The sequence below is a fragment of the Protopterus annectens genome, chromosome 11.part0 (genome assembly GCF_019279795.1).
Source record: "Protopterus annectens isolate FY-2018-M chromosome 11.part0, PAN1.0, whole genome shotgun sequence".
Classification (NCBI taxonomy): Eukaryota; Metazoa; Chordata; order Ceratodontiformes; family Protopteridae; genus Protopterus; species Protopterus annectens.
The window spans coordinates 686,637,436-686,663,755 of NC_056745.1; the positions used below are offsets into that span (position 1 = coordinate 686,637,436).

General features: G+C 43.2%; 1 protein-coding gene across 1 annotated transcript in view; it reads left to right on the forward strand.

Moving 5' to 3' along the window:
• TMEM263 (transmembrane protein 263) overlaps nt 1-25,563 on the forward strand; it is a 165,498-nt gene extending 139,935 nt beyond the window's left edge. The window contains exon 3 of the mRNA XM_044088149.1: nt 23,973-25,563. Within this exon, the coding sequence (XP_043944084.1) occupies nt 23,973-24,259 (287 nt within the window). The 3' untranslated portion in view covers nt 24,260-25,563. The remainder of the gene's footprint in view (nt 1-23,972) is intronic.
• Nucleotides 25,564-26,320: the final 757 nt, after the last annotated feature.

Consider the following 26,320-nt stretch of genomic DNA (forward strand, 5'->3'; position numbering starts at 1 on the left):
CCTCCTTCCTCAACCTCAGGGGGACCTACGTCTTCAGGGGCTCAATCCTTGTCTGAGAAACCTAAGGAGACATGGGAGGGCAGGAAACACTTCCACACAGTCTTCCTCTGAGCCTCCCAGAAAGGCTCTGAAATTTGTCAGAACCCTGACTGTTGGCTCAGAGGTCCATTCTGACTTCTCCCCCGCCCCAGTCACCTTCTGTTCCTCTGGGTCCAAGTGGTCTGCCCTTAGCCTCGACTCCTACTGGGTCAGCCCATGGCTTGGTGCTGACAGTATGCACCAAAGTCTCATGCTCGCTCCATCAAGAGATCTTAGAGACCCCCATGCATGGCTTCTTCCAGGTCTTCCTTAAGCTTTTCCTTCAAGGACATCGGCAGACTGAGACAGAGATCCAGATGGAACCTGTGTCCACTCTGTCTACATCCAGATCAGTGAGATTTTCCCCTTCCCTGCTAGTGACTCCTTCTCAGATCCGACCCTCTGAGTTATCGGTGCCAAGGCATTGGATACCATATAGATTTTCTGTCTCTGGTTTCCCCAACCCGCTCTGCTCCAACTGCTTCAATTCTGAGCGTCTCTTAGAGACTTGGCATCGAAGTTGTTTGAGGGATTGACGTTGACCCTGAAGTTTTTGGAGCCTTTACTTCCCCTCGGAGCTTCAGCCTTCGACAGCTCTGCTCTGAATCCCCTCTCGGAGTAGAAGGCTCTGGCTCTCCGGGAGTTGTCTGCACCGGGGGCTTCGGCTACTGTGGTAAGTCCTGGTGGCTTCTGCGCCCTTCTGCTTTAGAGGTGGTGGAGAGGGCTCTCTCCACCCTAAAGAGATCCTCTGTGCTCATCACCTCGGAACCTCCCCCTCCTCATACTGGATTGGTGTCGGAGGTGTCTGGTCTGCTGTGTGGACAGCTGGTCCCAGAAAGCCTCCACACTCTCTTCCCTCTGTGGATCCCAAGGTTTCTTCCGATACTTCCCCAGACCCCCCCCCCCACCAAGGTGGTCCATCGAAAGATATTGTGTAAAAGGAGGCACATTGATTCACCTATGGAATCTCCCACTACGGATACTGATTTCAAGGAAGAAGGGTCTCCCAAATCACCACCCGACGAAGTCTCCTTTGGAGACATTCATGAAGTCCTGTGCCAGAAGGGTGGTTGGTCTGACCAAAACCCTTCCCAGAGAAATCAGTACTGTGGGTGGTTTTCAGGTCTGTCCCATCTTCTTACCTGGGTGTCCCCCCACAGCTGACCCTCTCATTCAGCTGGTGTCGAGGGCATGGAAGGAACTGGATACAGTGGAACCCATCACTAAATGTGCAGACAAAATTTAAGTGCCCCTGTTGACAAATTGTTTTGGACCAAGGGTATCCCAGTATATGCCATGGATGTTGTGCGAGCCACGAAGAAAGAGCTGGCCCAGGAGAGCTCCTCTGTCCACCCCCCCCTTGCAAATAGAGAATCCTGGGCATTGTGTAGGTTTGGCAAGAGTTTCTGCCTCTCTCACTTTTACTTTCAGGGTGTTGAACTATTTGTCGCACTTTACCAGGCTACAAAGGGACTTAGTCAAGGAACTTTCTAGCTCTGTCCCCATGTCTGCCAAGGAACAGAAGTCTGTCTTCTTGGCTGGCCACCCTGCATTCTTTAGACAATGCATCCATGAGGTTAATCTCTCACGCTGTGGATGGTACCGCAAGCGCGGCCGGTTCCGGCATTGCCATACGCGCCATGCCTGGATGAGGCTGCAGAGTTTTGTGGAGCCTTTAAAACAGTTCTTTATTAATGCCCCTTTTGATGGCTCCAGCTTGTTTGGGCCCCCAGTCCATGACTCACTATTCCACAGTGAAAAGGATGGTCGCACCCTGTCTGCTATTGGAATCCATTTATTTCTATACCACAAAGTTCCTTTTCCAGGAACCAGTATGGGAGTAAGAAGTGGATGTTCATCGTGCATACAGCTGCAGTCATAACAGATGGGTTCTCCTGCAGTCAGGCAGGTCCTCGGTCGGCCGAATTCCAAAGTCTAGGTCCGGCGTCGGTTGTGTCGCTTCTTCCCTGACGTCAGTGCGACAGGGGTATAAAAGAACCAGCCGACGCCATGTTCTTCTGTCTGTCTTGCCGCGCGGTGCCCGAAGCAGAAGCAGTTCGCAGGTGCCGGTCGGCCAGCTCCTGAGATTACGAAAAATTTGGAAAACCAAAGTCTTCTTAAAAGCCAAGTACCCCGTTGGGGAAACTTTTCTTTCCTCAGACCGATGTCAGACCAAGTTAATAATTGTATTTCTTGTGGGAAGCAAATACCGCATAAGGATTTCCATTCCCTCTGTATACCTTGTTTAGGCCCAGACCACGACGTCTCGGTCTGTCACTGTTGTGCTACATTCAACAAACGCACTATTAAGCGTCGGGTGGAGTTCACCCAGCATTTTTTTGGGAAAGCATTTAACTATACCATGTCGTCTGATACTCATACACCGTTTTTTTCAAAAAAAAATGCAAAGACAAGGACCGACACTCGAGGTGTGCGGCCTCTACTGACACCACGCCAAAGCAGACTACACGTGGCCCGGTTCTCAGTGAGGCGCCTCCGCAGCCCCTGACTACCGACGACACATCTTTGGCGGTGTCTCCTGTACCCGAGGTCGCAGGCTCCTCTGCCCACACCCCGACTACAGATACCGAAGCCACTCTTGGCGTTGAAACTCAGAACGTGGACAGGTCCACCTCCACTCAAGGTGTCTTCAGACCTTCCTCCTCTTTCTCCATCAAGGCTTTCACCAAGTCTAAAGCAACCATGCACCCTAAGAGACCAGTTACACAGGGCCCATCTCCAGGCCCCATGCCTAAGAGACGGATGCTTAAAATGGCTGAGGATTTAATTACTCTAATCAGAGGTTCTCTGCCACCTCCGGACAAAAGGCCCAGAGTGGAGGAAGATTCCCCCTCCTCTGATCAGGGATCCATTATTTCAGAACACTCTGATCAGGAACAGGCTTACTCCCCTTTCGAAGACTCTGATGCAGAGGAGTCTATTCCTTCTGTATACCCCCCCTGAGGATTTCTCATTTGGGGAAACTTTGCATATCTTAAGGGAACACTTCCACTGGGAAGGCCAGGAATATTCAGATTCCAAGAAAAGGCTCAGGGAATTTCTTTTGTTACCCCAGCACAGGCCTCTGGCTATACCTCCTGTGTTGGACATCCTAGATGATGTTTACTCGGAGGCCTGCCTTAACCCGGACTCTCTACCTCCAGCTCCAGTTAAGCCTGACTGGTACTACAGGGTTCCTGACTCGCACCAATTTCTTTACAAAAGCCATGCTGCTGACCTAGAAACCATCTCACAGGGACCCAAGGGGGTTAAGGCTTCCATTGCCAAAAATCCATTGCCTTCCAAGAGAGATTCCAGATCCTTAGAAAGGTGGGGAAAAAAGGTATATACCTCTGCTACCTTAACTATGAGGGCCTTAAACTGTCAGTTTCATATGCTAAAATACCAACAGTTTCTGTTATCTCAATTGAAAAGTAAAATGTCACAACCTGAACAACCAGACTTGAAGGAGTTGCAGGATTTGATGCATAGTGCAGAACAAGTGGGTAAACATACCTTACAATGTGGTTTTGATGCTCTAGAGGCCTCATGTAGAGCTGCTGTTACAGGCTTGGTCATACGCAGGCATGCTTGGCTCAAGGAACAAACCTTGCCTGATCATGTCAAAGCTAAATTACTAGACGCCCCTCTTCAAAAGGATGTACTATTTGGGGCAAATGCTGAGGAAGTATTACGAAAAATGGAGGAAAAAGCTAAATCAATGCAAATTGTGAAAGAATTTCTGCAGGTTCAACCACCACACTTTAGTAGAAATTGGCCTTCCAAAAACTGGTCCTTTCCTGCCACGGACAGACCCCAAAGAGGCAGATACAGGTGCCCGAGGGGCAGAGGACAACCACAAGGATCGTACAGAGGCAGACAATGGCAAGCTCTTACACAAAGAGGGTGGTGAGGACAACTCCCAATCTTTTAGAAAGCAAACACAATGACTTTCCCCTTTGCAGGCCAACCAGGTCTTAAATGGCAGCCCCCTTAGGAGGAAAGCTGGCACTATTCTCAAAAAATTGGCATGTCACAAAGGACAAATGGATCCTGGACATTATAAACAGAGGCTACAAATTCCACTTTCATACCCTTCCAAAAATGAGAGGCATGCCAGAACTGCCACACAATCAAAGGGCAGAGGCACAAAAGCAAATTTCAGGTCTTATAAACATGAAAGTTATTCAAGAGGTACCTACACACGAACAAGGTCAAGGTTTTTATTCCAGGCTATTTCTGGTGCCAAGGAAGGGAAAAGATTGGAGACCTATTTTGGATCTTTCCATCCTAAACACATTCCTACTCGTACCAAAATTTAAGATGCTCACTCTACAGCAACTTCATCCCATGCTGGGCAAGGAGTCTTGGCTGGTAACATTGGACCTCAAGGAGGCATACCTGCATGTCCCAATCAGACAAAATTGCAGAAGATACCTCAGATTTCTTGCAGGTTCAACCCATTATCAATTCTCTGCATTGCCCTTTGGCTTAACTACTGCGCCCAGAGTATTCACGAAATGCCTGGCATCAGTAATTGCCTACTGCAGACTTCAAGGGATACAAATATACCCTTATTTGGACGACTGCCTGATCCAAGCGGACAGCAAGCACATTCTTCTGAAACATCTGGCTTATGTAATAATGCTATTAAACTCTCTGGGATACACGGTCAACAAAGAGAAATCAAGGCCAATACCCTCTCGAAATATAATTTTCCTGGGTGCCATTTTGGACACAAACACCCAGATGGCCTTCCTCACGCCAGAGAAGCAGGGGCAACTAATTCAATATTTCAAGACACTGGCAAATTGCACCAGGCTGACTGCAAGGAAAATCCTGCAGGCTCTGGGATTCATGGCATCTTGCATCTTGCTAATCCCATGTGCAAAGCTGCATATGAGAGAACTACAATGGTACCTAAAAAACATATGGTCTCAACACAGCCACAGTTTGGAAACAATAATACCACTTCCATGTCTGCAAAAGGAATTTCTGTGGTGGGCTCAAGCATGTCAAGCAAACACAGGCTTTCCATTCAGCAAGCCTCAAGCAAATCAAGTAATCACGGCAGACTCCTCGGACTACGCCTGGGGGGCGCACGACAGACCGGTGCATTCAGGGCAAATGGTCCCAAAAAGCACCTTCACATCAATCAAAAATAAATGCTAGCAGTAATAAATGCTATTACAGCTTTCAAGGACCTTCTACAACCAGGTCAACTATTGATAAGAATGGACAACACCACAGTTATGTGGTACATAAACAAGCAGGGAGGAACACATTCCTATCCCCTATGGAGACTGGCCATATCACTTTGGAACACGGCCATGGATTTACAAATGGAACTACAAGCACAGTACTTGCCAGGCAAGGAAAACACGCTGGCAGACAACCTAAGCAGGAATATGACAGATCCACACGAATGGATGTTGCATCCAAAGGTTTTTACAGAAATAATCCAAGAATGGGGAAGGCCAGACATAGATCTCTTTGCCTCCCACAAAAATCATCAATTGACAAAATTCTGCTAGAGGACCTTCCACCCAAAGGCCTGGAGAGTGGACGCTCTCTTTCAGCTGGACATCAACGACTGTTTATGCCTTCCCGCCTATTCCTCTGCTGCCCAAAGTCCTATTGAAGACCAGAGCAGACAGACCAAAGATGATCCTTATTGCTCCGGACTGGCCAAGGCAACACTGGTACCCACCCCTGAGGAGCCTGACTCATTCCCCTCCATGGACCCTGCCTCTAATGCCTCTTCTTCTGACTCAGCACGGCTTCAAAACTCTGCACAGTCAGCTAAAAACACTCAATCTAGCCGCATGGAAGATTCCTTAGCATCACAGCAGGCCCTACTCTCCAAGGAGGTGCAGGATGTCATTTTGGAGGCCAGAAGGCCATCAACTAGAAAAGCTTACTCCGCAAAATGGAAACGTTTTTGTGTCTGGAATGAGAAAAAGGGCCAGAACCCTGGAAAACTGAATTTACCTCCTACTACAATATTTGGCTGAACTACTAAGCAGTGGACTTTCGTTCTCCTCCATCAAAATCCATGCCTCAGCCATTTCTGCAGAATACAACACTGATCCTCCTTTATTCTCTCACCCTCTTTTGAGACAGTTCCTCAAGAGGGGCTAAGAATTTAAGACCTCCAAGGAAACAACCAATACCTGCTTGGGATCCAAATTTCATTCTGGAAAAACTGACTTTGCCTCCTTTTGAGCCAGCTGCTTCATCAGATTTGCAATATTTGTCCTGGAAAACAGCTTTCCTTCTGGCTATCACTTCAGCTCGTAGAGTTTCAGAACTACAGGCCCTCATGGCTGTCCAGCCTTTTATTATCTTCCATCAGGACAGAGTTTCATTACGAACCAACCCTTCCTTTATGCCTAAAGTGGTATCCAGGATAGCTTTAAATCAGGCCATACATTTACCTACTTTTTATCCCAATCCTCAAAACAAAGGGGAGAGATTACTACATTCCTTGGACATCCACAGGCAACTGTGTTATTTGGACAGAACAAAGACTTTCGGAAAATCAGAACAGCTCTTTGTGGCCTATGCGGTAGGAGCTCCAGGAAAGCCAATTTCCAAGCAGACAGTCTCAAAATGGATAGCCCACTGCATACGCTTTTGCTATTCCTTTCATGGCAAAACTGTTCCTACAGGCATTAGATCTCATTCCACCAGGGCCACAGCCACCTCTGCAGCCTTCCTCAGAGGAGTTCCTACCAAGGATATCTTGGAAGCAGCCACTTGGAGTTCTGTGCATACCTTCTCCAAACACTACAACCTACCATTATACTCCAAATCTAGAGCAGGCTTTGCCACTGCAATCTTGCAGGGTATTTTGGCTCCTCCTAGTTCCACCTAGTGCCTGCCACCCCTTTCTTAGCTTTGGGATTCTACCCATCTGTTATGACTGCAGCTGTATGCACGATGAACATAGTACAGTTTTGTACCTACCATAAATGTAGATGTTCGAGTGCTAATACAGCTGCAGTCCAGGTTTTCCTCCCTACCTTCCCCTCTAGGGGTATTCTTTTATGGTGTATTTGCTTGCAACTACTGTTTTTTGATTATATTGCATTGCATTACTTCATTATTTTATGTATTGCCTTCCTTCTGGGGGCACCTGACATCTGGGGCAAGAAAAACTGAAGAACATGGCGCCGGCTGGTTCTTTTATACCCCTGTTGCACTGACGTCAGGGAAGAAGCGACGACAACCGACGCCGGACCTAGACTTTGGAATTCGGCCAACCGAGGACCCGCCTGACGGCAGGAGAACCCATCTGTTATGACTGCAGCTGTATTAGCACTCTAACATCTACATTTATGGTAGGTACAAAACTGTACTTTTTGGAAGTCGCACTGTCCTTTCCAGGACACTCAAGGAGACCCCCCCCCCAGGCAAACATTATATAGCCAGAAAGGGAAATGCTGTTCACGTGTCCGAGTGGGCCTGCAAAACCAGGGGTCACGGGAAACTTTCCAGGACAAGCCCTTCCAGCGATCCTGAACAGTTGCTGACCGTCCTCCTCTGGAGGCATTTGGAGGACGTTTCTCTTTTTACCCAGAAGACTTGGAGGCCATTGCAAACCACAACTGGGTGCTAAGGATCATATCCAGAGGATACTTTCCCATTTCTGAAACTCCCAAACAAAGATGTCACCGCCCCGATGTCCCACTCATCAGAGGGAGGACGTGGCCTAAGAAATAGTTGCTGCAAAAGTTGTCCAGGAGGTCCCTCTCATTCAGATTTGGATTGGGAGTTTACTCCATATGCTTTTTAGCACCCAAGAAGACAGGGAACTTGCGACCTATCCTGGATATGATCTCTAAACAAGTTGGTGAAGCACACTATGTTCAGAATGATCACGATTCCTCCTCTGAAGATGGGCGATTGGATGTGTTCTGTAGACATAAAGGATGTGTACTGCCATATAAAAATGGACATGCACTGCAGGTGTTTTTTGCACTCCAGGCTGGGAGCCAGTCACTACCAGTTCAGGGTGCTTCCGTTTGGTCTCACCTTGGCCCCCCAGGGTGTTTAGCAAATATCTAGCAGTGGTTGCAGCTCATCTCTGACTTCAAGGTTTATCGGATATTTCCATATTTGGATGACTGGCTTCTGACCGCTCCAACTAGGCATCTACTCCTTCAGGCCAAAGATTATTTCCTCAGGTTGGCCCCAATACTCAGGATAACCATCAACATACAAAAGTCTCAATTGCACCCGGTACAAGCCGTAGACTTCATTGGGAGCCCGCCTGGCTTACTTGATAGGCTTTCAAAATTGAGATTTCACATCACCCAAGTTCTGACCATCCCAAAGCCTCCAGCCATTTTCCCATCAAACTGTCTCATATGCATGGAGTCTCTGCTTTGGTGGCTTCACTCCACAGAAGTTACTCAAGGACACCTGTTTGTTCTTCCATTCCCGAATGCCACATTGACCACAGACGTCTCCCAGCTAAGTTGGGGAGGGAGCATTGTCTGGGTCGAACAGTCCAAGATGTGTGGATGCCCCAAGAATTGCAAGAACTCGACCGCTTTCTACTTCTGGGGACTATTGCGATAAAATTGGTCAATGTCAGTGTTTTGGTACATCAACAAACAAGGACAAACCAGGTCTAATCTCCTAGGTCAAGAAACAGTGAGAGTATGACGGTGGGTGAGCTCTGCCAACAGCTTTCTTCTCCACCTCCTCCCGGTTAGGGGCCGCCACAGTGGAATTCCGGTTTGCTAATGATTGGCAGTAGATTTTTATGGTGCCGAGGTGGCAGCTCAAAGCCCAACCTTCAACGAAGGCATAACTCATATTACTGAGAAGTCCAACATATTAGCCAACAGGCTCAGCCGAGTGTTACTGTTGCCTCACAAGTGGTCCATGAATCAATGACAGACATGATATTCCAGAAATAGGGCCATCCTTATTGTGATCTTTACGTCCCCTTTCAACAACAAATGCAGCAGGTATTTTGCCTTGATCCCCTCCTCAGGGCAGTCCCCCAGGGATGCTCTAGTTCTTGCTTGGCTCCCTGGTCTTCTCTGTGCCTTTCCTACTGTACCATTAATTCCCAAGTTGTTGCAGAGCAAACTAATCCTCACTGCCCCTTTTTGGCCTCTACAGACCTGGTTCACCTTTCTTTGGTGTCACAAATGAAGCAAGTTTGGTATCAAATCTGGTATCTCCAAGTAATAAGCAAAAAAACTGAGTATCCCAGAAACACGAGCCTAAAATGTCTGTTTTATTAGCTTGATAAAAACTTTCACAGTTACTCTCTGCTTCTTCAGGCTTCAAGTGACAGTAACAAGGTAAGATATAAATGCTCTTTAGTGCGCAACTCCCTTCAGTTAAACAGTCAAGCAAACTGTTTCTAAAAGTGATAGCACACAAAGACAGAACTCTAACACAACAAATCAAAATATGATTAAATATTTAAAACCGTTTAAACCTTATTCTGTAGATATAACAATTTGGGTTTCAGTGTAATATGCATCATTTAATCTGGGGGAGGGGGGATCTTTTGTTACCCCCTCTAATATAAGTAGGAGTGGTCTCTAATATTAAAAACTTAAGTATGTATTGCATTTGTAGCACATGTATGTGTTATGTAGCAAGCTTGTTTCTGCTCCTCCTATTCCTTATAGGGGACTGCAAATTCTATTCTTAAACCTTTGATTTGTTTTCCCTATATAAAATGCTAAGCATTGGGCTCATTTTGCCATGTATACTGTATCTTTAGAATTGCAGTTACCGAAAGCTTTCAAGTGAAACACTGTGAAAGGATGCACAATGCTTTTCTCAGTGTAAATAAATTTGCAAAAGCTGCACATATTACACCTACAAGTTCCAGCCGTACTTGTATGTAAAATTTATTGCATTCCCTTTCATTTTTATTCTTTACACAGGAGCTTATTTTTCAACATATGTTTTTTTTGTAGAAAAATTGTGGGCCTCTGTGTACCATTTCCTTAAGCTCTACAACCTGCTCCAAAATTGGCCAATATTTCTCAACTATGTTTTTCTTACACATTCACTATTAGTCATGTCTTAAAGTGTATTTACAAGTAGTATTAGAATTCATTATTTTAATTGTTGGTATGATCCCGTTTCTGAAAAAAATTGGTTCACAAAATAGTTTTTCTAGTTAGTCAGATAGCATGACTGAAGATTTTACTCAAAGGGGTTACAATAAAAAGGAGATAGAAGATGCTAGGGTCAAGGTCTTGGAAGAAGACTACTTGTAGATGTATTTTAACACATGATCGTAATAATGAATGTATAAGGAACATAGTTAAGAAATATTGGCCAACATTGGAGCAGGTTCCAGAACTAGTACACAGGGGACCACAGTTAGCTACAAAAAACATATAACGTTAAAATATAAGCTCTGTTATAATGAACAAAAATTTAAAGGCAATACAATAAATTTACATACAAGTAGGGTTCATTGTGCATCCTTTCACAAACAATGTTTCACTTGAAAGCTTTTGGTAACTTCAGTTCTAAGGACACATGGCAACATGTACCCAATGCCTAACATTTTATAAAGGGAAAACAAAAGGTTTAAGAACAATTTGCAGTCACCTGCCAGAAATAAGACAAGTGGAAACAAAAGTATTATATAAATGTGTTATGTGCTACAAATGCAACACATTTTAATGTTGGAGACCATTCCTACTTGTATTAGAGGGGGTAACGAGAAACATCACAGAAAGATGCAACAACAAATGGGTACTTATTTAGGGCTCAGTACCCCCCAGGATTAAATGATGCATACACACTGAAACCTGAATTATATCTACAAAATAAAGTTTGAACTGTTTTAAATTGTTTTAAATCATATTTTTGATTTGTTTTGTGTTGGTGCACACATCTTAAAAGATGCAACTCTATCTTTTAGAAACTGCTTGATTGTTTAATTGAAGGGAGTTGCATACTAGTACACAAGTGCATTTATAGCTTACTTTGTTACTCTGTTATTTGAATTGCAGCCTGAGGAAGCAGTGAGTAACTGTGGAAGTTTTTAACTAGCCAATAAAAAAGACTTGTGGTTCTGAGATGCTCAATTTTTTTGCTCCCCTTTCTTTGGTCTCATCTGGTTTTCACTCCGATGAGATTGGATCCGGGGCCCAGATCTGCTTTCTCTTCTGTCCGGGGCATCCACACCCAGACATACAGGGCCCAAAGCTAACAGCATGGTTTCTCCAAAGATTACCCAGGCATTTTTCCCCTGTTCAAGAAAATTTAGTCTCCTCACATAGGTCTTCAATGCTCAAAATTTACAAGTAAATGGAAAAGATTTTCCTTTTGGGCTGTACAGAAATTTATCCCTTTACTGCTCCAGTGGCAGTCGTACTGCATTTCTTGGCTACCAGAAACCACCTGAAAACTACATTCTCTTTCTAGGCTCCATGGCTGCTTCAGTCGTATTAGTACCACTGGCCAGATTGGCCAGATTCTATATATGTGGTGGTCTGTGTACTCTGGCAGTTCAGTGGTCAATCAGGAAACCACCTTTATCCTTTCTGCTGAGTCCAATAAATATTTGCAGAACCTGCTTATAGTAGTGGCTAGAATCTCTGCATGTTCTACAGGTATGTCTATTCATTCTGCCTTTCTCCTAAGCCACAGTGACTATGGATGCTTGCAACTCGGGTGGGGAGGGTTATTTCTTGAGAAAGACACCCCTTATACTGATGTGAACACTGACCACATGCCTATTAGAGATGAGAGTAGTCCTCCTAGTTGTGCAGGCCTTTCAAGACCCTCCTCTTGGATGTGATTATCATCCAGTCTTGGCAACAGTTTGGTAAGTCAATCAAGTAGGAAGGAGATCCTGTCCTTTGTGTCAAGAGGCCATGAGTGCGTGATAACTTCTTGCCACTTTCTGATTGCAGTGCATATCCCATTAAAATCCAACTTATTGGTGGGCAAGTTTAGCAGAACTGCAGTGCTGCCTCTTGAGTGGTCCAACCCATTACTAGTAGATTTGTAGCTGGTGGGGGCCGCTATTATTGCAATCGCACTCTTCCCCACAGTACTAAATGCAACAAGTTCTTTGCTTTAATTTTCCACAAGAGGAATTGCCTAAGGCCGCTGTAATGCAGCTTTGGCTCCTGGCGCTTCTTTACGCCTTTTCCTCAATGCCCCTGATTCCAAATTTCTTACAGAAAGCATTAATGATGAAGGTCATGGTAATCCCCATAGCCCCATATTGGCCTCGAAGTGTGGTTTCCCTTCCACTGGCCTCATCTAATTCACTTTCCTTGGGTACTGGGTTCAAATCCAGATCTGCTTTCTCACCTGTAAGGATTGCGTTGCCTGAACATTCAGTCCCTCAAATTGACTGCATGGTTTCTGCAATTCCGGTAATAGTTTGACAGTCCAGGTTATCCCCATTTGTCCACATCTTGTCTTCCTCCCAAAAGCCTTCACTAGGAAGCTTTATAAAAGCAAATGAGAAAGGTTTTCTGTTTTGGGCTATGAAGACCTTTTTTTATTTAAACAAGAAACGTCTTTATTAAATTATCACTTATGACCTAGACAACCACACCGTTGTATAAATTAAAACAAACCATATTGACGTAATTTTAGTTGCAAACATACACCAGTCTATCCGGTCACTCTCAAATATTCTATAGCTCATTCATATCCCATCTTCTTTTAAACTTCATTCCTAGTCTTCATGTAATCACATAATTTCCACTTTTTTCCTATGTAATTTGCACCTACCGCTCATCTAAAGATCCCATTTACAATCATTTTATCTCTGTTCACTGTTTCTAGTTTAGTTGGTTTAGACTTTGATTTTCATTTCCTAGTAACTTTTTTTTTGACAGCAACCATAATTAGACTCAGTAAGGCCTTATGTCTAGGCATTTCCGCTTCTGTATCATAGCTCAAAAAATCATTTTTAGTCATACCAATTTTCTCCACCAGCATTTCTGATAGCATAGTCTGCAGAGAATTTGTAAAGGCTGCCAACTCATTACACTCCCAGAAAATATGTTCCCAGTTACTTTTTTCTTCCCCATCACATCTCCAACATTTGCTATCTACCCGATGAAAAATTCTTTGGAGTCTATTTTGGGTAGAAAAATACCTACGTAACATTACCAAAGAAAGATCCTAAATCTTCTAGACTTTGTTGCATGTTTTGGAGATGTACATATATCCTCTCATTGTTTGTGAATTACTTCTCTAATCTCTCTTCCCAATCCTTTTTAACCTCTTCTGATTGATTCCTATAATTATTATGCAATAGTTTATATGCTCTATTAATTCTTTAACAGCAGCTTCTGTTCTAGATTTTACTAAAAACTCTACCAGTGCTTGTCTTTGGCTTAGGATCCTATTTCTTTCTGCCTGCCTGTATTCTGATATCAGTCCTTGATAGGGAAGGTAATCCCTAGCCTGCAGTCAAGATCGAATTCTTCCCAGTCCTTGATAGGGAAGGTAATCCCTAGCCTGCAGATATAATTCTTCCCAATCCTTGATGGGGAAGGTAATCCCTAGCCTGCAGTCAAGATAGAATTCTTCCCATTCTATTACCTTTCCCTCTAATTATTTGCTCCCAATACCTTGGTTCTTTTGCCAGTTTTCTTCAGTAAATGCCAAACTCTTCTTGCTTATTGTCTGTATGGCAGTGGAGAAAAATATGATCCTTTTTCAGCCCCTCTATTTTTTCCTTCCACATATGGGAAAATCACACTCCCATAGCATAGCTTCTGTCGGATTGTTCAAGGCCTTCCTTTGAGGTGCATTTCTATTTTGGCCTCTTTGGAGATCAGTCTCCTCCATGAGATACTATTGTCTTGCAGGCCCTGACCATTCCTCCCTTTGAACCTGCTGCAAAAGTTGACCTGAAGTTCTTCTGGAAAACTATTTCTGGTGGCAGTTGTGGTTAATTTGAGATTACATGCCTTCTCAATTGAGGAACAGACAGAAAAGGCAACATCTGATAAGAAAATGCATGTACTCACCATAACAATACATCTGTGTTTTTCTGTCAGTCTCCTCATTTTATGGAAGTATAGTTTGTTTACAGTATACTGTGTCTGATGGCTCTAGCTGACCTTGCTTTGGCTAATAAGTCTTGCCTTTCTCTGCCTCTCTGCTTACGCAAGTTATCAGCATTTATTTCAGCTGCTCTCTTAGGTTGCCCACACTTGTATTTTAAAGTTTGCAATACCTTTTTGGGCAGGAAATTGTCTGATGTAGCTTGCTGCTCTTACAAGAATTCTAGGTAGGGGGAGGTATCTGAACACCGGATCCAAGCCTTGGAAGAGGTCATAGCCAGATCAGAGAGCAGTGGAAGAGGTCATAGCCAGATCAGAGAGCAGTTTTTAATTTATTGGATTTCCAGGAAAATGTGTTTTACTGTTGGCTTAAAGTCCTGTTGTCCCTGAATCTCCAGGACTGCTGCTTAATATGCTCTAAAGAATGTTTAGAAAAAGGGGTTATCTACAGAAGCTGTTTGCTAAACAAAATGTAAGCATATTTTGGAGAAGTTTGTGATGGGCATTCTACCTGCTAGCCTGCCAACAGTTGACACGTCTACAGTGTGGTTCAGTAATGTGAGGAAGAACTGAGTGGGGAAAGGCTTTTACTGGGTGTTACGTGACAGTCCTTTTGAAGTCAAGTCAGCCTCACATAGCTGGCACTCAGAATTGTGCTGCAGGGGTTTCATGTAGATGTATGCATCTTTGCGGAGATGTATTATGGAAGATGCAGGATAAATAAAAATTATGGCAGGGACAGTGAAGCTTTTGCATTTTGCATATGTTTACAACTAGATGTATATTTCTTGTATTCTCAGGGGTATAATTGGTTACTGATGAGTAATGATGAATGGCTATTGAAGTTGCATGCTGATAAATTCACTTTTAGCTTGCAGTGCTGCCTGTTTCCACAAGATGGCGATGCAAGACCAAGGTTCTTCACTGTTTTTTTTTTTTTCCTTTAGTTTTGTGGTAGGTGTGTAGTAGAGTACAGTTTAACACACTTTTTTATAGCTACCTCTTCATCTATTTGTATGTTAACAGTAGCTATACAATAAAAATGAAAAATACATTCACATGACTTTAGCAAAGAGCTATTGGTGTAAAGTTGGTTTTCTTTCAGTAATTGTACAAAATGTATTAAAATATGTCTGCTGAAAATTTTTGTTTTTTGTAGTAAAATGCTCCTTTAATAGAGTTTCAGCTTACCCCAGGACACTATTGTGTTAGATACATTCACTGATTTAAATCCAATTTGATGCTGTATATACTGAGGTTAGGAAATTTCTTTTGCAGTTGGGGATCCTGACTATTAACATTTGTAGGATGCTTTAGTTTCCTTGTCCTCAATGTAGATGTTAGAACATCTGAGTTAAATGTGAGGTGTGCAGACACTAGTAGTTTTGCATATGAACTTGACACCAGTAGCATTATGTAGTGACTTTGTGGTATTTAGATTTTTCCTCTTTTGCACCAAGAGCCCCTCCCTGTATATTTTAGCACCTCAGCTCTTCCTGCTAGGGACTTTACCTTTAGAGCACTTTACTGGTTAGAGCTAAATAACTGTGGCTAGCTGGTGACCTAACACAGATTTGACGAGGTTAAATGTGATATGATGATCTAGAAGTGGTACTGAAATGTTTTTCTTAGAGTTGCAGTCTCTTATTAGGGAGGCACAGCATGCAACAGCAGCAGCTGGTGTTTACTTGGCTATTTCATTCACTTAGTTTTGATACATACTGCAGCCCTGTGTCAGGTATCACCCCAGACATTCACATCTCAAGGGCCCTATTTGTACTGTTTTGTGGTTTTTGTGGTCTTTGAGCTGAAGTACAACAGCATTTTAAAACCATTGCAAGAAAGCTTTTGAGGCATTTGTCACCTAGTACATAACATTTAACGTTTATTTGCTGATGAAAGAAAACTTACCTGTGCACCACTATAAGTAGCGTAGTGACATGCTGAACAAATGTTTCTTCCATCAGCATATATTGTGGGAGTTTGATTATTAAAACAAAGACTAAAAGCACTCATTTCCATACCCTGATACCACAGATTATAATCTGAAAACGTTGACTTCAGTGTTGTGAAGGTATGGAAAAGATGAGTTGCTTTCATAGACTTTAATGGATATGGCATTGTGCAGCTGTGAAGTTTATACATTAAAATCTGTGAATGTACCTCACACCATCCCCAAGGTGACACCATCAAGGGATACCCTAAATGTGTTTAGGCCATGGTTTTAATCAAAAGTTTATGAAGAATTTCAAGACCTGCAGTTATCTTAGATACAAGCTGTAGAGCAATATTCTTGCATATAGCCTTTTAATTTATAAACATGCAGATGGAAAATACATTTTACTTGGTCACACTGAAAAAATTGTGTGCAGCTTCAAAGCGGTTGATATAACCTTGTCTATTTCTGGGTTTTGGAAACAGAGTAGGAAAGTGTTTTGTCATGGTCTTGCTGTTGAAGGGATTGTTACCGCGAACTGGGTACAAAGATTTTGATTTTAATTATTTAAAGATGTTTGCTTTTACTGTGTCCTTTTTACCAAGGACTGGACATGATAGCAACGAGTAACCCTGAAGACTGCAGGCTTGTTTAACTATGACTTTATGACACTTCAATCACAAAACAACTGTATCCTGACCTGTTCGGTGCAGGGTAGATGTTGCATGGATTTTGAGCACAAAGTTCACATGGTTCTTTCTACTACTTCTGTTTTTCTTTGTGCTCGATAAGCTGTTGGTCTTATTTTTTTCCTTTTTGTCTGCATCCAGCATAAGAAAGTGCCCTGTTTCACTTGTGCATTCTAGAAGTTTGGCACTATTGTTGTCTCTACCAAATCTATAAGAATCTTGTTAAAATACCATCTCTGGTATCTTAAAAAAATGTTACTAGCCCAATGGGACTAACCTAGTCCAAAAAAAAAAAAGATAAATTGAATGTTACTTTGCATGTTGCAGGAGATGGCCACTTCCTTATTTCAGATTGTGTCCTCTTGTTTTCTTCTTTAGGCAGGATTCCTGTCATGATAGATAAAAATAAGTGGCTGCCTTTGACCATCTGGAATTAAGTTGATGACCAGATGTACTTGGTTTATTTTGAATGTAATGGGTAGAACACGGATCCCATTGGACCTGTTTCAGTTTCAGCCCAGAGTAAACACAGTAGTTGCATGTATTCAGAGTGGAATGAAAAATGTATTGTATAAAAGGTACACTGTACATGTCAGAGTTAGCTGAGGGTATAAAGCCAGTGGATAAATGAGATGTGCAAAATGACTGAAAAAACACAAATGTACATGTATTATATACAGAGTGGAAATCCAGAACTGGCATATATAAAGAGTCGCAATAAAAAGTAGTCTGAGCAAGGTATGTGTCCCTATTTGTACCCCCATTTTGTCAAGCTTTGTCCAGTTTTTTTGCATTAAGAGGCATGTATGTAGGGGATGAAGGGTAGGAAGAACATGACCAGAGAGAGAGAGCAGTTTTATTTATTTATGGTAGGAAAACTATGGAAGAGGAATGATCTTTAAAAGAAGGGAGAGACTGGTACCAAGGCCTGAGGAACTGGTACCAAGGCCTGAGGAAGCATGATCTGTACAGCTAAGCCTAGTTCTGGGGGTGGTTTGAAAGAGTGGACCTGGAGTGCCAGAATAGATACTTGGGGTCCACCACTCTTCACATGGACTGATGTGGTTGAGTTGAAATGCATGGACAAGTTGTGGTTAGAAAGGTAGTTTTTTTAATCTGGACAGTGTGTTATCACCAATACCTATTTCTGTGAGATGGTCTAGGAAAATTGAGTGCTTGACCTCACCAGAGCCTTTGATCTTGTCAGTATAAATGGCTTCAGAAGTTAGGCCTACCAGGAAATCGGTTCTCTGCAGAGTAGTAGTATTCCAAAGCTGGAAGCTAATCTCACTTATAATCTGCAGTGAGTAATTGAATTGAGTTGAACTGGGGGAAAGTAACACAGTTTGTTTAAGGCATTTAAGTAGACCCCAAGACTCCACTGTGAGGTTGCCTTTGGTACATGCATGAGTTAATAATGCTATTAAAATTAGTAGGCTTGAAGTCTGAAAATGCAGAAATAGAAGAACATGGATGCTAGGAAATGGAGGTAGACAAAAGAAAATTGTGCAAGTGTAGATTTTTTAGAAATGGTTGAAAATCTGTATTTCCTTCACTCTGGAAATTCTTGCAGTGAGCTGGTTACTGCAAGTAGAACAGTTAGAGTTTTTCTGTTAAAATCGAAGAGTTTCACCACAAAAAAATCCCTTCAAATGCTTAAAACATAGCTTTCTATAGAATATTAAAGGGTGGAGAACTACAGAGCAGCTCCCAGTTAACCCATAATTAGTTTATTGCAGATTGCAAATGAAAGTTTAGGTTCCAGCTTTGGAATAATGTTGCTTTGCAGAGAATGATTTTCAGGTAGTACAAGGGGCAGTGTGAGAGAAGCCACGGTGGTGGAGCGGTTAGCGTTGTCGCCTTACAGCAAGAGGTTCTCGGGTTCGATTCTTGGCTGGAGTGCCTTCTGTGTAGAGTCTGCATGTCCTCCCTGCGGTTGAATTCACTTTAAAAAGGTATGCAGGTAGGTGCGTGCACAAGTGGGTACGCCTTCCTTGAAGGATGGGCACCAGGCTGGCAACTCGACACTAAAAATTCACTGCCAATCATTAGCGGACCAGAGTTTCATTGTGGTGACCCCTAACCAGGAAAAGCTGAAACGCAGCGGGCAGAGTCTCCATCACATGGTCCACATGCTTACAAACTGGTTTTATGTAAGGCTATCTATCAGATTCTTCATAGCACCTTTACAGGTCTGTTGGACTTTATTCTACTCTTTGCAGCTGTATCCCGTAAGCCAAAAGGAAGTTTTCTTTTCCATCTTTGTTAGGATGGATGTGTGCTCAGTTATCCATTTTTGGATACTCTAAAAGATGCTGTCTTGGTGAACCTGCTAATAGAACTTTTTTTAGTTTCCTCTGTACATGTGTTTTACCTATTGAAACTGTCACCAAAGTGACATTAGGATCTGTCTCCTGCATATTATATAAGTCAGCACTAAAATATTAAAAGCACTACACCCTCACAAACTCCCCTTGAGTACCTCGTTCCCCATTGGCCCTTTTTTTTTTTTTTCAATTATAAAGGAATTCCCAATACTATTCTAGCATGTCCAAAGGTCAGTTGTCAATCTCCTCTCCGGTCCAGCTGGTGAATCTGGGAATCTTGAAGCAATGTTACAACTGCCTTATGTACACAGACAACCCTCTCCTCCTCCCAACAAATTCCAACACACGTGAGAGATGCAGCCATGTAGCCATACTGGAGGCTAAGCACTCTCAACTCAGTACTGGCGAAACCAGTCAGGAGGAGAAGGAAACCACACTCACTACAATTCCAGTCTCACATAGACCTACCAAGACAGCAAACCAAACACATACACACAAAAACATACTCGGAGGCTCTAAATAAAAATCTGCCTAAGCAGCAGAGACCTCCAAAGCAGACACCCAAGCAACCGCTACCCCAAAACAAAACACGTGCAGCACATAGCTCACAAAGCCAGTGTGCCGAACAGTCACAGCCCTTAAGGCTAAACAACACACCTGATACATTTGTAATAGGTGACTCTATCGTCAGGCACACTGACGTCCCGCTCACCAGGCTGAACAAGGAGAAGGTCAAGGTGAGCCGCCTGTCAGGCGCTAGGCTCCGCCACATAACACAAGCACTCAGGTCACTCCAAGGCAAGTACAAATATGACTGTCATTGTCCATGCTGGTGTGAATGACCTGAGACGTACCTCTCTGGACTACATGAAAAGAGAGAGGAGCTCTCTGAGCATGTAGCCCAGGCCGGTATGACCCTGACCTTGAGTAGCATCTTACCCTCGCCAAGAATGATGCCACAATATGAAGACAAGATGATCAATTTCAACAATTGGCTTAAGTATTGGTGTCATTTTAAGGGGATACAATGCCTGTCAGCCTGGGATGACATGCTCGACAAGCCACGATGCTTCGCTAGGGACGGCTTGCAGCTGTCACCCCTGGGCTTTCGGATATTGGCAAAGGCTCTTGCTATCCCCATAGTGCCTTTTTTAGGCAAGGCTCAAAAGACAAACCCACCTCCACAGGTATCACAAGGGATAAGAAACTAAGAGTAATGCTACTCAATGCCAGAAGTCTAAACCTCAAGATGCACGCACTCGAAACTCTCCTTAGCATGGAGAACATCTATGTCTGTGCGGTAACAGAAACCTGGTTCAAGGATCCCGAGAGCACCCCAGCACTACCAGGTTATACCTCATACCATGCTTTTCTGCCCCAAAACTTGGACCGTACCACAGAAGGAGGGGGAGTATCAATATTTGTCAAAGATACCCACACCTCCAGGTTGGTGGCAAAGCACGAAGCATCAGAGGCTATCCATGTGTAACTAACAGTGGGTAAAACTGCCTTCCAGTTTATAGCCTGCTACAGACCACCCTCCCAAACCCAGGAACCCCACTCGGCCTTCCTGAGAACACTGGAAAATATGAAGGTCTCTCCAAACACCATTATATTGGGCGACTTCAACTACCCAAACGTAGACTGGGAGCATTACTCTAGCTCCAACACCCTAGCCCAAAGGTTCCTAGAATTTATAAACTCAAATGCTATGGAACAACTTGTTACCACTCCCACAAGAGGGGAAAACATACTGGACCTGATCATCACCAACATGGGGACTCTATGCTCCAGACCAGAAGTGTATCCCTCACTGGTAAGATCAGACCATAAACTAATCTCACTGGATATTCACATCCTAACTCCACCCCCTGCCCTGAAAACCACAGTGAAAAACTTCTCTAAAGCAAATTTCACACTCCTCAAAACCGAGGTGGAATCCTTCAAAGCCCCTGGGCCTGTGGAAAATATGGCCCAGACCGCAGAATCCTTTATAAACGCATTCTATGAACACCTTCAGGAATGCATGGATCATGCAATCCCGAATAAAACCAAGACCCAATCCTCCAAAGGCAGACGTCCTGTCTGGTGGACCCCAACCATAAACAAACTATACAATAGAAGGAGGAAGCTACTAAATGATAAGAGCAAAATCCCAAAAAGGGAAGGCATCTCTGATCAGTATTAGCAAAAAACTACAGGCACTCATAAAATCGTCTAAGGCCAGCTTCGAGAGGAAAATTGCATAGGACACTAAGGCTAATCACAAGGCTTTCTTTAGTTATGTTAGGAACCTGGGTGGGAATTCCCAGATATGCTCAGAATTAGTCCAAAATGACAAAAAAATACACCGAACCCACAGACATTGCCAACATCCTAGCTGACAGGTTCAGCGTAACCCCCCCCCCCTACCAAAAGGGCAAATATCTATCCCAGCAGAGTGCTGCCCCCCCTGACATCTCAGATGCTCAAGCAAGAGCCGCCCTCTCCAAAGCAAAAAACACAGCATCAATGGGACTAGACGGTGTCCCGGGCTGCATCCTACATGAACTCAAAGAAGAGCTAAACACAAACATAAAACTACTGTTCAATCTCAGCCTTACTACAGGATATGTACCCAAAGAGTAGTGTACAGCAACAGTGGTCCCTCTCCACAAAGGTGGTGCCTCAATGGATCCTGGAAACTATCGCCCCATAAGCCTGACTAGCTTGGTCTGCAAAGCTATGGAAAGGATCATCATGGACCTCATAAATAAAGATATTGGGGACCTACAGACACTAGATCCTACCCAGTTCGGCTTTAAGGGCAGATCCTGCCTCTTAAACCTGGTTGATTTCTTTGAAACAGTCACCAAGGCCATTGACGAGAGGAAGGTGGTCCACACAGCCTACCTGGACCTCGTAAAAGCCTTTGATACAATACCCCACTCTGGCATTATAGATAAGCTCACCAGCTTAAATATAAACCCCTATGTCACTAGATGGGTTGCAAACTGGCTCAAGGACAGAACCCACATGGTTAGAATTGCTGGAGCCATGTCAGACTCCAAACCAGTTACAAGTGGTGTCCCACAAGGCTCAGTCCTGGGACCTCTCTTGTTCGGTATACATTTCTCGGAGGTACAGGCCAACACAGAAGGACTGTGGCTGACAAAGTTTGCAGATGACTGCAAACTGGGCACCATAATCAACTCTCCAGCTGACACAAGCATCCTCCAAAAGGGCCTCAGAAACAGACAACTGGTGCCAGAGCCATGGCCTCAAGCTAAATGCCAAAAAGTGTATAGTCATCCCCTTTGGCAAAAACAAAGTGCCCACAAATTACCACATGGGTGGTAATCCATTAAGTATAGAAGTAGTAATTAGGGACCTGGGGACCCAAGTTGATGGCAATCTCTCATTTGACAACCACGTGGCCAAAGTGGTTAGAAAAACATTTTATGTAGCCCACCTAATCATGAAGGGATTCACATCTAGAGCAGGGGAGGTCATAGTCTTTACTCATCCCTCATCAGGCCCATAATTGAGTAGAATGCCCCGTTCGGGGATGTACCTTACCAGACACCTGCAGCAACTGGAAAGACCCCAAAAGTACCTCACCAAGAGGATCATAGGGCTCAAACAGATGCCATATGCTGCCCGGTTAAAGAAATTCCAGCTCTACTCAGTTGGCATACCGCCTGCTCAGAGGCGATCTGTGCCTGACGTATAAAGCCATGTCCAACCCGGAATTAATGGGCGTGCTGCACCTCAGAAAATCCAAATCCCATCGAGCTACGCGCTCGAGAGACTTGAACCTCAGCACTGAAATAAATAGGACATGCTGGAGGGACAGATTCATAACCCAGAGGCTCCCTTCACTCTGGAATAAAATCCCAGTCCAGGTTAGGCAGAGTCCCTCATTGACTCTCTTCAAAAGGAATCTTCATGAGTGGATGGGAGATCGTAGGTTTACCCCGGGTATCACTGTTAGACAGAGGCACAGTATACTAACCTCGAAAAAGGGCATAGCAAAATTAATTTAAAATGGGTGGCGAAAGCCAAACACACTCTGGCTAGGCTTATTAATGCCCTATAGCCTAGTATGAACCTATGAACCTATATAAAAGGGTTCACAAAACCACAGTCTCAGGCACTTCTTTTCTGATCTTTCAGAACATTACGGTTGCATATAGTGAAGTGAAAGCCCTACCCCACAGAGAGGGAGGGACGTTGTATAGGGCTCTGTTAAATAGATAGGGCCTCTTTGGAACTTACCGGTGTGAAGTTGTATAGGGCTGTGTTAAGTAAATGGAGGACCCTTTTTGGAACTTTCTGGTGCTCTGCTGACACCTTGTAAAGAATCCATAGTACTGGGCAAATCATGTACAGGTTTTTACACAGCAGAGCCGTGCAGTATTAAGTCCACATGATGTACTAGCAGAGATTTGTCAAAAAAAAAAAAAAAAATGCGCACAGCTCCAAGGCATTAAAATATCTTTGACTGTGTCAGAAAAAAATACCGGTTTAACTGATGTGCTTACTTTGACAACAAGTTGCCAGAGGAGTTGAGTGAGCTTGACAACTGTCGCTGCTACTTGCTGAGGTTTGTCAGCTGGTGTTGTGTTTTCTCTACAAGTGTTCTATCTGGTCAGCAGTGGAGATGCTATGGAATTTACTGAGATGTGTGCCAGCCAGTTTCTGTGAGTAATGTCCCCAGAAGCCCTACCCAGACTCTAGACTGGTGTCACAGTAAATCCCCAGCCTCCACTGCAGAATCAGACATGTGTGTTTTAGATGACGTGTATATGAATGCACTATGCTTCCCAAGTATTAGTTACTTGTATGTATCTTCGTTTTAGGAACAGAAAAATGTAAAAAAAAAAAAAAAAGCATCAGGTGACTAACGTTTGAACTTTTGTTTTTTCAGGTCCTTTAAAGGAGCATCCTCAGCAGCAGCCTGGAATACTGTCTCGAGTCACAGGTGGCCTTTTTAGTGTGACAAAAGGTGCCGTGGGTGCCACAATTGGTGGGGTAGCCTGGATTGGAGGGAAGAGTTTGGAAGTAACTAAAAGTGCTGTTACAGCTGTGCCTTCAGTGGGAGTGGGGCTAGTCAAAGGAAGTGTATCTGTAGTGGCAAGTGGCGTTTCTGCAGTTGGTTCTGCTGTTGCAAGCAAAGTACCTTTAACTGGCAAGAAAAAAGACAAGTCTGACTGAAGGAAAAAGGAAGTGAAAAGACTTTGACTCTGGGTGATGATTTTCCCTAAATGGGAGACTTATTTTGAGCACTACCAAAGCTGGGGCCTGTGATGCACAGAAATACAGATGAAAAGCCATATTTTCCAAGAAATGCATTTCTTTTAATGGCTGTATTTAAGCTAATTGAGCCATTTTTCATCTGAAATAAGGACATGAAGGGTTTGTTGTAGTACTATCTGTGAATTTTTACTGAGATGCATATTCTGTAGTATTTTTTCTCCCCTTCATTCAGATTATATTCCTCCTTTTCATAGTATAAGCAAACTGGTGTATGCGATTTCAAGTGAAGCGTAAACTAATGAAAGTGAACTGATGCGTATTGGGAGGCAATTTTCTGACAGATTTCTCCTAGCTTAGGACTTTTCATTATAATTTCATGTTGGACATGGTCTGAGTAGCCATTTTTATATTTGATAGCTGTGTTCATGTTTTTTTCTGTTCAGTGGATGAAAGTTTCCTATGAGATGGTTATTGAACTGAATGAAGCACAGTGTCTCTTTGTGAGAAGTAAAGATTTAGTTATTCACTGTCTCTCAGTAAGAATCCTGTTTTGTCAACGCCTGCATGCTTCGAATTCATAAAGAGCTTGTTTTGTTTGCTAGAAAGATTTACAGTAGATTCTGGAGGCATCATGAGTTCATGTTGATTTCCAGGCCATTCAGCAGTCAGACTGCTTAGAGTCCTGGGGCTCCTATTAAATATTTTGCAGAAAGCTGCAGTTTTGTATACATTGTTGTTTTGATAGTCCCTCACATTCCTTTTTTTTTTTTCCATAGGAAAAATAAGAGCAAACCATTTGTGCACTGTCTTGGCTCATCATACATGGCAAAAGTGTGATACTCTAAACATTTCAAAAATTGTTTTCTAAGTTGTATAGTAAACTTTTATAAAGATTCTTAAATGGTGCAAGTAAAGCCATTTTGTAATAACACTTTGAACGAAGAGACAGAAAGCTGCTTTGGATAAATAAGAATTGATGCACTGTTGGTGTTTACACACTGAGATTATTTAATTCATACTTTGTTTTAGTGCATCAACATAATGCAGAAGCAAAGATTTATTTAAGAAAATTCCTTTGCATTATGTATTTAGTGTGCCAAGATTGTTTATTTAAATGAAAGCATGACCCTCCGTAGTACTGCTTAAGACAAGAATAAGATCAGTGCCATGCACTTGATCCTGTAGAGAGAGGGAAAAAATGTTCCCTGTGGAATCTGCTGAAATAGCTTTTTTTTATTCTGTATTAAATGTTTATTCTTAAATGTGTTGTAAAATTGATTTCTGGTTTAATCAGTTTGAGGAGGTAATTGGTGCCCTAAATCTTAAAAACAAAATCTGGTCTAAATCTTGCATGAGGATGTGTGGATGTACTGCATTGTAACAGACTAACATTTTGGTCCAATGTTGTCATATGAAAACTGATCACTTTAAGGGGAGAAATGGACTTTGTCCTCGGAATTCTGTTTTTACCCCCTCTGTACAGGACACAGCAGCAGAAAGTCACACTGAATGCTGTGAGTGATGAAAACGTCCTGTTTTAAAGGTGCTTATTCTTCCCATAATAAACCTGTTGCCAGTGCTGGCTGTTTTAGCAAGGGACATCTGCGGGTAATGTACTTGCATCATCCTTTGTGTGTGGCTTTGTGCTGAGAACAGGAAGACCTAAAGAAGTATCAATTGTGTTCTGCTTTCAAGGGGAATATAATGTAAAACTTGGTATAAAATATTACTGTGCCAGCTTCCTGTTGAAGTGTCTGTACTTGAAATGACGAGTGAGGACATGCCAAAAAAAGACCAAAACTACAGGAGAAGAACGAGTCTCATTGCTTTCCTTTAATCTTTTTTTCAGGGGGTCAAGTTTCCCTGTGCACCCCCCCCCACAAACACACACAGATCGCCATACCTCTGAGAAAGGGAACATTTCGGGAAATGGCCATCTTGTACTGGGTATATTAAAGTCCATTTTTTGGCTGTTCAGTTTACGTGTTTTGTGACTTGTTCTTGTGGGTCCTGACATTT